Raw genomic sequence first — 13,254 nt, forward strand, 5'->3', positions numbered from 1 at the left:
CTCTGTCTCTCACTGTCCACTCTGCCTATCAAAAAATAAAAAAAATAAATAAAAAACAAACAAACAAGAGTATATTCACGGAGGGGCTGGTGCCATAGCCTAGCAGGTAAAGCCACCGACTGCGGCACCAGCATCAGGTACTGGTTCGAATCCTGACTGCTCCACTTCTGATCCAGCTCCCTGCTATTATGCCCAAGAAAGCAGCAGAGGAATGGCCCATGTACTTGAGCCCCTGTACTCACATGGAAGACCTGGAAGAAGTTCCTGGCTCCTGGCTTTGAATCAGCCCAGAGCCAACCATTGCAGCCATTTGGGGAATGAGTCAGAGGATGGAAGATCTTTTTCTAACTCTGCCTTTCAAATAAATAAATACATCTTTTTTTTAAAAAGTGTATTCATGGAATAAAAATTGTTAAAAATTGAAAATGTGTGCAATGGCTTCTTAGCAAAGATTGGCTGCTGGCTGCTGTTGTTTCAATCTTTCCCTCCTTCATACTGGCTCCTCCACACGTCAGGCATGTTTGTGATGATACTATGACTGGGTGTATCACATAAATGCTACACTAAATGTAGACTGCCAGACAAGTATGGCTGTGCTGTACGAGAACTCTAGTCCAAGTCAGGGGGTGACTACAGGGAAGAATTTACCTCACATATAGAGAAGTCTGCCCTTTGTCCATGGCTTCTGGAAGCTGCCTCTAAGGTCTAGAAACAACACTTCAGTGGTGCCTTGGGTAACACACAGAGGGTTGAGAAGGATCACACCTGTGTACTGAGCCCCAGGGAGCCTCTGTGCACCCAGGCTGAGGGGGAGGACTATCCATGTGCCACGCACAGGACTCCTCCTGGACTCAGGTACACACTTCTTCCCTGGGCTAACTATAATCCACACCCTCTTCCTAGTATGAACACAACCACAAGGACAGCTCTCAGGGAGTTCTGTGGACTGCCTTCAGTAAGTCATCAAAGCGAGCACGGGGGTGGGCATTTGGCCTGGGGATTGGAATGTCCACATGCCTGGGCTCCATTCCTGCTCCTCTCCTGATTCCAGCTTCCCAGTGATGAGCACCTGGGGAGCCGTTAGCTGACGGCTTGAGTTAGCGGAGTCCCTGTCCCCGCTGTGGGAAACTTGGATTGAATTTAGCTCCTGCCTTTGGCCCCAGCTGGGGGCTATTGTGAATGTCGGGGGTGGGGGGTTGGTGATGGTGGTGGTGGTGGTGGTGAACCAGTGGGGTCTTTCCCTGCCTCTAAATAACCCAAGCATGGAGGCTGATGCTGTGCTGTTCTGGGTGAAGAGGCTACCTGCGATGCCAGTATCCCAAATGGGCACCAATTCACACCCCAGCTGCTCCACTCCCATGCCAGCATCCCAAATAGGCATCAGTTCATGTCCCGGCTGCTCCACTGCTGATCCAGCTTCCAGTTAGTGGCCTCGGAAAAGCAGCAGCAGATGGCCCAAGTGTCTGGAACCCTGTCATATGCATGGGAGATCTGGATGAAGCTCCTGGCCCAGCGCTGGCTGTTGTGGTCATCTGGGGCACAAAACAGAGGATGGAAGACCTCTCTGTCTCTCCCTCTTTCTCTGCAACTCTTTCTAAATAAATAAAATCTTAAAAAAAGCGAGCATGATTTTGGGAAATGTCCTGCCCCACCTTGCAACTGGTATCAGATACAGTGCAGAGGGTCACTGTGACACCTACACCCCATATTGTGTCCAATCCTGCTCTCTACTCACAACCTAGTGGGTAGCAGATGATGGCCCAAGTAGCTGGGCCCTTGCAACGGATGTGGAAGATTCGGATGGAGTTCAGGGCTCCTGGCTTTGGCCTGGCCCAGCCTGGCTGTTGAAGGCATTTGGGGAGTGAACCAGCAGATGGAAGATGATCTCTCTCATTCCCACCCTTCTTCTCTCACTCTTTTAAATAAATAACCGTGAACAAAATTTTAAAAAGCAGTCTCTAGGACTGTTCCCTTTAACTTCATTGTTGGTTCCTAAACTCCCACATTAACAACCAGATCTCTAAAATTAGTATTTACAGAAAGGAAAATAAAGGAAATTACAAAGAAACTAGAATTAGAGAAAGATATGAAAAACATGAGAGACATTAGAGACTTAGGGGCCGGCGCTGTGGTGTAGTAGGTGAAGTCGCCACCAGCAGTGCTGGCATCCCATATGGGCACCGGTTCGAGACCCAGCTGCTCCACTTCCAATCTAGGTCTCTGCTATGGCCTGGGAAAGGAGAATAAGATGGCCCAAGTGCTTGGGCCCCTGTACCCGCTTGGGAGACCCAGAAGAAGCTCCTGGCTCCTGGCTTTGGATGAGTGCAGCTTCAGCCATTGCGGCCAACCTGGGAGTGAACCAGGGGATGGAAGACCTCTCTGTCTCTCTGCCTCTCCTCTCTCTGTAACTCTGACTTTCAAACAAATAAATAAATAATTTTTAAAAATTAGAGACTTAAATATACAAGACCAGAAAGAGCAACCAGGAATCATGAGAAGAAAGCATCAAAGAACTCGCAGAAGAAGAAAATTCGGTAGAACCACAGGAATATTTCCAGATTAAAAGGGCCCAGTAAATGCCCAGTATAATAAATGATAAACACCTACCCAAAGGCACATTGTGCCATTCCAGAATGCTGAGAATAAACAGATAAACAGAAAGAGACAAAAAAAAAAAAAGTCACACACAAGGCATCAGAAGTAAGCTGAAGACTGTTAACAATACTAGAATACAGAAGACAGGGAAGCCATGCCTTCAAAATTCTGAGCAGAAATGACTGACAACCCCAAATCCTATATAACAAACTATCAACCTAGCATGTGGGATGGGTAAAATAAAGGTAGCTTTAGACATTTAAAAACCTCTATTTTTTCAAGAAGCTACTGGAAGAATCATTCAAAAACAATAAAATAAACCAAGAAATGTAAAGATATTTCCACACAGAAAACAATCAAAAGAAAGCTCTCAGATGGTAAAGGAAAATCCCAAGCCAATATATAAGCATGGAAAGTAAGCAGTTAGGTCAGACTGCTCTAGGATAATGAAGAGTTCTAGTAAGGAGATCTCCAAAATAATAAGGAATTTATGGATTACTAGGTGTGGCTGCACTGTAAGGAAAGTTCTGAAGTTCTCGGTAAATAGACAGAAAACTAGGCAGAGAAAAAGTGAGGCAATTACTAACTCCAGGGAAAAAAGCCAAAAACCGTACACCATTTGCAACCATAGTATGTGATTTAAGGGTAATAATACCATGAACACTAACAAGCGATCTAACTAGATTTTACAGCACAATCTTCTGGTCACTCCAGGGAAGGAGTGAGGGTGTGACTGCCAGTGCCGTGGGAGCCACATCCTCATTTCCACAGCAGGAGGATCAATGCCTCAAATCAAAAGAGCAAAGAATGTGTGATTTAAGGGTATGGAGACGCATGCCAGAAGAAAGCTACAACAAAGCTGAAAGTGTTGCCTCTGGAAGCTGAACAAGGAGGTGGGAAGGAACAGACTGGGAATCTGCTTTTCTTTATATGCTTTTTTGACATTGTTACAGGTTGAACTAATCCTCCAAAAACTACGTTCAAGTTCTAATCCTCAGTACCTGTGAATGTGTCCTTATCTGGAAACAAGTCTTTGTAGATATAACCAAAGTAAGATGAGGTAACACCAGATTAGGTTGGTCTTAGATCCAATGACTAGAGTCATTCTAAGGAAAGCTACAAGGACAATGCAGAGACACAGAGAAACACTGCTATGTAACCGTGAAGGCTGAGTCTGGAACATTACCAAAGAATGCCAAGAGTGGCTAGCCACAACCCGAAGCCAGGGGAAGTAAGGAGCATTCAGAGGGACCACGGCCCTGCTGACTCCTGCATTTTGGACTTGTAGCCTCAGAGCTGGGAGACTGCATTTCTCTTGGCTACCCAGTTTGTGATATTTGTTACAGCAACTCTAGGACACTAAAACAAACGATTTGACACTTAGACTACATATATGTGAACACGTACTGTGATACTGTGAAACACATACATCCAATTCTCATCCTTTTTCCTGGCACACAACTCCTAAAATCCTTATGCTCTCCACTGTGATGAGTGTCTTTTTATATGCTAATGAGTTGACCAGCAGCTTCCAGGCAGGCTCAGGATGGTGGCCAGTCAACAGAAAGGTGACAGCATCACAGCTCGGACTTTCAGCTCCATCCCCAAACCACCAGGGAGGGGCTGTAGGTCGCTCTGATCGCCAACAGCTGATGATTCCATCAATCATGACTACGTGATGAAGCCTCCATAGGAATCCAAGAGGAAAGGGTCCAGAGCGTCTCAGTAAGTGAACAGGTGGAAGTGCCTAGAGAAGACAGGAAGCTACATGACCCACCCCCCATAAATCGCCCTATGCATCTGTAGCCTTTGTGACGTCCTTTGTAATAAACCAGCAAACGTCGTTTCCCCGCGTTCTGTGGGTCATTCAAGCAAGTCAATCAACCCCAAGGAGGGGACTGTGGAAACCCTATTCACAGCAGGTTTATCAAAAGCACAGATAAAACGTGGTATCTGAAAGGGGTGTAGACTTGGGAACCGAGTGCTTGAACCGTGGGATCTGATGCTATCTCTGGTAGGCAGTGTTAAAACTGAATTGAATTAGAGGACAGAACTCCTCTGCAGAATTAACTGCATGTGTGGTATGTGCTGAAAAGCCATACACATCTGGTATCAGGGTGATCCGTTTTAGGAGTATACAAGAAACTGGGTTTGTTTTTTTCCCTCTGTATCATCTCTCTCTCTCTCACTCTCTCTCCCTCCCTCCCTCTCTCTCACATACACACACACACACACACACACAATTCTGATGAAAAGAGAAAAGTGTTTTCCACAGAATAAAAAAGCCTGTGTTGCCATCTCTAATTCTCCTCTTGTAATTTCTCGCCACCCATTGCAATCAGGGTCCCACCCTCACCGCCTCCCACCATGTTGACAAATCCAACAGTTACTTTTCTGTTCTGATCTTATCCACTCACCAGAAGTACCTGTAAGAGTTGTCACCTTCCCCTTTTACAATGCTTTCTTTTACTGGCTTCTGTGACGCCCTCTCCTTGTTTTTTGTTTTGTTTTGTTTTGTTTTGTTTTTCCTTAGTCTTCAGCTACTAAATAGGAGTATTTAAGTGCCCAGGTCTTGGGCTGCCTTTTCTTCATCTAATTTTCTCTCTGGGTGAGGTAGCTATATCTAAATGCAGATGGCTCTTCCCAGAACCCCACACTACCCTACCTCACAGCTCCACAGAGAGGCCAAACCCAGCAAACCTAACAAAATAAAAACATAAACTCTTGACTTTTTCTCAATTTTACATTTTCTAAGAGAATGGCACTAGTAACCAAGTTCAAGCCAAACATTTAGAAATTACTCCTCATGCCTCGTGCACTCTTCTCCCACTGACATTTGCAAGGTCAACAAATACTGGCACTTCCACCCCAAGAACAGCCCTTCAGGCAGTATTTTTCTTTCCATCACTCCCAACCCAAGCTACCTGTTTTTGCCTAAACTCAAAAACAGTAAAATCCCAACTAAGAGACAAAAACATAATCTGACCACTTCTTGCCCTACCAGTGCCTTGAACTTGTTCAGTCCCTGAACACACCACACCACCAAGCTTATTCCCACCTTAAAGCCATTGAAGTGCCAGCCATTCCTTTTGCCTGTGTGCCTCCCTGCACATGGCTGGCTCTTCCTTGTTACTCAGATATCAGAAAACAGGCCCTCCATGACAACCCAACCTAGAGCAACTACCTAGCCACTTCTTTTACCATATCACTTTTTTTTAAAAGATTTATTTTTATTTATTTGAAAGACAGAGTTACAGAGAGAGGTAGAGACAGGTCTTCCTTCCGCTGGTTCACTCCCCAGGTGGCCGCAACGGCCGGAGCTGCACAGATCCAAAGCCAGGAGCCAGGAGCTTCTTCTGAGTCTCCCATGTGGGTACAGGGGCCCAAGCACTTGGACCATCCTCTACTGCTTTCCCAGGCCATAGCAGAGAGCTGGATTGGAAGAGGAGCAGCTGGGACACGAACCAGACTAGAACCAGCGCTGCAGGCCAGGGCTTTAACCCACTGTGCCACAGCACCAGCTCCACTATATCCCTTTTGAAGTGTACCAAACAACAATTCAAAATCTACACCTAGGGGCAGGCATTTGGCACAGCAATTAAGTCGCTGCTTAAGATGCCTGGATCCCATATGGAAGTGCTAGTGTAAGAACCAGCTGATCTACTTCTGATAGAGCTTTCTGCTACAGCACAGCCTGGCCGGCAGCAGATGGCCCAAGTACTTGGGTCCCTGCCACCCATGTGGGAGACCCCGCTCGAGCTCAGGCTCCGGGCTTCAATGTGTCCAAGTCCTGACTGTGTTGGGAATGTAGGGATCTCTGTCTCTTCTTCTCTGCCACTCAGCCTTTCAAATAAGATGAAAACAAATATTAAAAAATTATACATTATTATTATTATTATTATTTATTGACAAGCAGAGTTAGACAGTGAGAGAGAGAAACAGAGAAGACGGTCTTCCTTTTCTGTTGTTCACCCCCCAAATAGCCGCTACAGCTGTCGCGCTGCGCTGATCCAAAGCCAGGAGCCAGGTGCTTCTCCTGGTCTCCCATGGGGTGCAGGGCCCAAGCACCTTGGCCATCCTCCACTGCCTTCCCAGGCCACAGCAGAGAGCTGGCCTGGAAGAGGGGCAACCGGGACAGAATCCGGCGCCCCGACCGGGACTAGAACCCGGGGTGCTGACGCCACAGGTGGAGGATTAGCCTAGTGAGCCTCAGCGCCGGCCCATAATTATTTTTAAATGTACATAACGCACATCATTATATAACATACAGACAACTACATAAACAAAAAAAAATCACCCCCAGTAGAACAGAAGCCGTGGGAAAGCGTGGCCTCACCTTTTCTGTCCATCATTGTTTCTCCAGTGTCTAGAACAGTGTCCAGGGCCCAATAATCATTTACTAAACAGTTACGTAATGAATGAATATGGACCGTGTGCCAAAAAGGAAAATGTTACTGGTAAAGCAACTTCTGAAAATTCAAGTGCCTGGCTTCAGACAGGACAGCCATCACAACTTGAAGCTTTGTTGTAACTTTAGAGACAGCAAGAGAGAGTACACACAAGAGCAAGAACAGACTCCCCCCTGTGCTGGTTCATTTCCCAGAGGCCCACAACAGCTGGGGCTGGCTCAGGCTGGAGCCAGCATCAGGAACTCAATTCAGGTTTCACGCGGTAGTCTGCACTGCGGCCTCCCAGGGTCTGCACCAGCAGGAACCTGGAGTCAGGAGCCAGAGCTAGATACGAACCCCAGGGACTGTCTTCTGGGGGGCGTGGCATCCTAACCTGCATCTTAGCTGCCAGATAAACACCTGTCCTATATATATAACTTACACACGTTTTATATATGTATAAAAGATGCGTATTCGTTTGAGAGAGACAAGAGCTCCCACTGCTCTCGTCACACCTCCTGCCCACCACAATGGGCCAGGAACTCAGTGCAGTTCTCACTCATACGTGGTAAGAACCCAGCTACTTCAGCACCACCACTGCCTCCCAGGATCCACAATTGCAGGAAGCTGGAGTCAGGAGCTACGGCTGGGTCTGTAGGTATCTTAACTACTAGGCTAAATGCACCCCCTTCTCCATGGCATGCTTTTAAGGGAAGTGTATCCACCAAGGAAAATCCCAACACAGCAAAGGGAAATTAGAAAAATCAACTATTTAAGGAAAGGATAGAGGTGTGGGCCCGGCGTTGTGGTGTAACAGAGCCACTGCCTGCAATGCTGGCATCCCATTGACGGTTTGAGCCCCGGCTGCTCCACTTCCATCCAGCTCCCTGCTCATGTGCCTCAGAAAGCAACAGAAGGGGACTACAGTGTTTGGACCCCTGCAACCCACATGGGAGACCTGGAAGAATTCCTGACTCCTGATTCCTGGCTTTGGCCTGGCCCATCCCTGCCCATTGTAGCCAGTTGGGGAGTGAACCACTGGATGGAAGACCTGTGTGTGTGAGTGTGTGTGTGTAACTCCTACATATAAAAAATATTTAAAACAAGATATTTAGGTGCATTTTATTATTAAACATGAATCGAGTGGACAAATCAAAGACGCAGAGTGGAGAAGATGCACCCAGACTAGCAATCAATGATGTAAATGGAGACAAAGGGGCCGGCGCTGTGGCTCGCTTGGTAATCCTCCACCTGTGGCGCCAGCATCCCATTTGGGCACCGGGTTCTAGTCCCAGTTGCTCCTCTTCCAATCCAGCTCTCTGCTATGGCCTGGGAAAGCAGTGGAGGATGGCCCAAGTGCTTGGGTCCCTCCACCCGCGTGGGAGATCAGGAAGAAGCTCCTGGCTCCTGGCTTCAGAGCGGCATAGCTCCAGCCATTGCGGCCATTTGGGGAGTGAACCAATGGAAGGAAGACCTTTCTCTCTGTCTCTCTCTGTCTCCTCTGACGAAAGAAAGAAAGAAAAGAAAGAAAAGAGAAAAGAAAGGAAAAGGAAAAGGAAAAGGAAAAGGAAAAGGAAAGGAAAGGAAAGGAAAGAAAAGAAAAGAAGGAAGGAAGGAAAGAAAGAAATGAAAACGTGTAAAACGAGAACTATTTAGAGGTATGGGAACATCAGATAAAACAGGCAACCCAGAGGAGTCAGAACCGTACACAAGGGCATATAATATGCTTTTGGACCACGATGGAATGAGAGAAGTTCTGGAAGAAACATGATGAAAACAATTTAAATATGAAGATTTGTTCTGCTAAGGGCAGAACAGTTGGTAAAGTAGCAAAAGCAGGTACAAGATGAGGGTAACAGTAAGGGTTTGAATCAAATGAAACTTGTTGATCCAGAAAACACTTGGGTGACTAGTGTTATTCTAGACTTAGAATAAATATATTTTCTCTTTGACTTGGTTCAATGGAGCTTAATAAATATTATTTAAGTTCATAGCTAAGCTAAAAAAAAGGCAAAACAAACTGTTATTACACTTAGGACAGATATGTGGCACTAGAAATTCTATGTAACACATCAAGAGGAACGTCCCCAAGAGGCAGCTGTGTGCGCGGCACTGTAGAGAACGGAAAAGTAACCGAGCCAATGCCTGTGCTGCGGCAGAGCGCGCCCTCGGAAAGCAGCCATGACATCTCCAAGAGCTCATGTTCTTCTAGATCCTTGCCACCCTCAACTTGCAAGTGGGATCTATCCCTCTCCTTCAACCGAGGTATAGCTCAACAAGCAGAATGCAAGAATAACACTGCAGCACTTTCATGGCAATGGCATAAAAAGCAACATGACTTCCACTTGGCTCTCTCCATCTCACCGATTCCTCCTGTTTGAACCCAGCCACCATAGTGTAAGGAAGCCCAAACAGTCCGTGAGGAAAGAGCTGGAGTCCACTGTGCACTGCCCAAATTCCTGACCATGAACATCACCCCAGCTCAGTGTACACCACTAAGTTTTAGGTTGAGGTGGTACAGAGTCATCAATAACCAACCAGTGCTCAACTAATTCACAACTCAGGAGGAGAAACAAATAAGAACACAAATAACAACCCTGGCAGGAAACAGTAACTACTCACAGAACACACCCCTGGGCCGGGGAGAGGAGTATAAAGCAACAATTCTAGCTAGGGATGGAAAATGGGGTTTCATGGAGGTCATCTCAAAGCTGGGTCCCAGACCACAAACAGGACCCAAAGGAAAACAAGAAGAAACGGGAAGACCCGGCAGAACTCGGAGACAAGGCAGCATATCACATGGACCCTCTTGCAGACAAGTGTGAATTTTTTTTTCTTTTTACAAACTCTGTAACACCTACACAGCATCAAACTGTTTGCAGAACACTGTGAGGAATAAAGCATAAAAAGACGAGGTGGATTCTAGAGACTGACTCAATGATACCAAACCATAGATTTCTTGCTGTTCGATCTCCATGCAAGGGGCTGACCCTGACCTGACCCTGAGAACGAAACCCACTTATCAGAGCTTCCTTTGATGTACTGGCCAAGACAAAAACCCATGCTTTGCAAGCTCACTGTTCGACCCAGTATCAGATTAATGACAGCAATTCTCCAAGGTTCACATTCCTTGGAGTTCTAGGGGGTGACTGACAGGGAGGCATTTGTCTTGAACTAAAATGAAAAGAGCCAGCGCCTAATGACGGCCATAAAAAGCTGAGTACACGCATAGCTTCTTTAATTGCTGAAACCTACCCCAACTTCCCTGATAAGGGTATGAAGATTGTGGCTGCAGGCATCCCGCTGACAACTTGGGAAATAAGAATTACTTACCAAACCAAGGCAAAGCATGTAGTTCTTTGAGCTGTTCTGGACAAGTGGACGGCTGAAGGCCGCACCTTTGCGCTGTGGGTCAGCAACGACACTGAAGACACTGACCTCTGACTCCCGATCCCGCTCACTGCATCCAACTTCCTGCTGAAGTGTTCACCCAGGCAGGCCTTTCTGTAAGACCCAGCAACTACACGACTTCCGTTCTCACCTCATAGAACTTTTTTAAGGAGCCCACCAGGCACAGCTTCAGGCTGTCGACAATCTCCTGATGCGGCATCTGGAATACCACTCGCGAGTACCACTTTGTAAGGGTGCTGGGGCAGGCGAGTGGAGAGAGACAAAGATGAACAAGCAGTCACAGGGGAGGCCTGTGTCTGAGTGTCAGCACACACAGGTTTCTCTGTGAGTCAGTCCACCAACAGACATCCAATAAACACATTCATGTTACACGAGAAACATGCAGTGATGGGGGTTATGTGTATTTAAGCCATGTTCTAGAATGCAACAATGCACATATGACTGCAAATATTAGCTACAAAACTGCATCCCATAGAGAAACTTTAAATTTAACTACCTACCTTAGATAGCCACCAACACAGGAGGAGTTAGTGACATAGCCTAAAATAAATTCTATGCAGCAGTTAAGAAAGAACTGATTGAGATATATTTGTATCGACAAGAGAACGTCCAACATATCATCACTTAACTGAATAAAACAAGCTGGGGAACAGTATGTACAGTAATATTCCATTTGTGTAGACAGGAAACACACACATGCATCTGTATGGTGCATATATAACACATACAAGCAAACGTGCTAACGTACGCACAGAGAATCTGAAGCATACATGCATTGACCCTTTGGTGATGGTTAACAAAAGGTGGATCCTAAAGAAGTTTCACTTTCCAATCTCCACAGGTACTTGGAATGAGCATATTTTATTTTTATAATCAGAGAAAACAAAAGAAAATCATTTCTGGGGGGGGGAGCCAACTCTAAGGGACAGCCCCCTCCTTGGAAGAGGCAGCACTGCAGCTGGGAACAAACCTACACCCGTGCCAGTCTGGTAACCAGCAGTCACAACAAGAGAGGCACGAGGGACCCAGAGCCCCTCACACCACACTACAGACACCTGAAACAGAACGGCAGCAGCACTTACAGATTGATGCTCGCAACGAAGCCCACCACGGAGCGCATGCCCCTGCTGGGGTCGTGGTAGACGTCCATGCCAATCACCATCAGCTGTTTCTGGGGGTGAGACAAGACAAAGGCAACCTCCAAACCCAACTCCATCACCCCATGCTTAATTACTATCCACAGCCCAAAGCAAACTCTCCCTACTGTTCACACATAACGTAAGTTCTGAAAAGGAAAAGACAGACTGCAAGCAATCTGACAGTTTTTTAAGGCTTATTTTTTTTACTTGAAAGGCAGAATTACAGAGAGAGAAGGACAGACAGAGCAGCTGGGAGTTGAACTGGAGCCCATACGGGATGCCTGAGTCACAGGTGGCAGCTTAACCTGGCAGCCCCAATCTGACAATTGTTCAACACAATAAAACGTCACAGTTCTGCCCGGGGATCAGCTAACGTCTCCTGCAGAGAGGACGCACAGTGCCTGTGGGCCTTGTGGGCCTTGAGGTCTCCAGGCACTCTTCCACCCGGCAGCACAGACAGCACAGAAATGAGGGTAGCTGTGTTCCAAAGAAACTCTGTTTAAGGACACTGAAATACACTAAAAACTTTGCTTCACATAATTTTTACATGTCATGAGCCATTAGTCTTATTTTAATTTTTTTTTCAGCATTTAAAAATGTAGAAATACTTTAGTTCCTGGGCATGGATCACACACAGGCAGGGAGCCACCCAGACTTCTGGGTAAGCGCTGATGAACGGAAGGAAGGGTGACCAGATGAGGAAGACCAGGAAAGAGCTGGCAGAACTCTCTGGGGAACTGAGGTGAATCAGGACGCATCCCAGGGGCCGGCGCTGTGGCACAGCGGGTTAATGCCCCGGCCTGAGGCGCCGGCATCCCATATGAGCGCCGGTTCTAGTCCCGGCTGCTCCACTTCCAATCCAGCTCTCTGCTACGGCCTGGGAAAGCAGTGGAAGATGGCCCAAGTCCTTGGGCCCCTGCACCCACGTAGGAGACCTGGAAGAAGCTCCTGGCTCCTGGCTTCAGATTGGTGCAGCTCTGGCTGTTGGCGGCCAATTGGGGAGTGAACCATCAGATGGAAGACCTCTCTCTCTCTCTCTCTCTCTGCCTCTCCTCTCTCTGTATAACTCCGACTTTCAAATAAATGATTAAATCTTTATTAAAAAAAAAAAAAGACGTATCCCAACATCACTCACCAGAGGAATATCCACTCCCCACAGCTCACCACCCAATTTACAGTTAATCTGAAGTAGAATTTTCTGGGCCACACTCCGGAGTCTGGTGGGCTGGCCGATGGTCCGGACATTGATGACCTACAATGAAGGGACCAAAAGGCATGAGGAAAAGCAGGGCATGAGTAACCTCACAGAGAAGGCAGACAAGTCTAAAGCAAATACCACACTTTCTTAGAAAGGCAAGTTAGCAGACGATAGCTTTTAAGTCAGTAAGTCTAATTCTAGGGCTTCCAGCCTGTGCACACACACATACAAAACACAAACCCAAACAAGCAGCCAGCTGACAAATAAAAACTTTCAAAAGGGTATGTGCATAGCGGAACTGTAAGTCCCTTAGGGAAACAGCTTTCCCCTTTCAGAACAAACTGCTCGCAGAACCCAGCCCGTGAAACCACCCGGTGACTCAGCCTCTCAACAAGCAAGTCGGTCCTGGGGAGCGTGAGGGCAACACTCATCAGGAGAGATCTGCAGTTTTCCAGGCTCCTCTAAGCAGCTGAACCTCTCGCCAGAAGGCTCTCCACAGCCTGGCTTCTGCCAGCTACTTCAG

At 46.9% G+C, this 13,254-nt stretch overlaps 1 protein-coding gene across 3 annotated transcripts in view; it reads right to left on the bottom strand.

The window, feature by feature from the left end:
• Positions 1-13,254, bottom strand: part of PIWIL2 (piwi like RNA-mediated gene silencing 2) — a 91,312-nt gene that overhangs the window by 31,803 nt on the left and 46,255 nt on the right. For all 3 annotated transcript variants that reach the window (XM_008249876.4, XM_089302222.1, XM_089302223.1), the window contains exons 18-20: positions 12,669-12,785; positions 11,477-11,565; positions 10,525-10,630 (exon numbers count right to left, since the gene is read on the bottom strand). In XM_008249876.4, the coding sequence (XP_008248098.1) occupies positions 10,525-10,630; positions 11,477-11,565; positions 12,669-12,785 (312 nt within the window). The remainder of the gene's footprint in view (positions 1-10,524; positions 10,631-11,476; positions 11,566-12,668; positions 12,786-13,254) is intronic.

The sequence above is a fragment of the Oryctolagus cuniculus genome, chromosome 8 (assembly GCF_051225735.1).
Source record: "Oryctolagus cuniculus isolate XC-2025 breed Fujian yellow rabbit chromosome 8, ASM5122573v1, whole genome shotgun sequence".
Lineage (NCBI taxonomy): Eukaryota > Metazoa > Chordata > Mammalia > Lagomorpha > Leporidae > Oryctolagus > Oryctolagus cuniculus.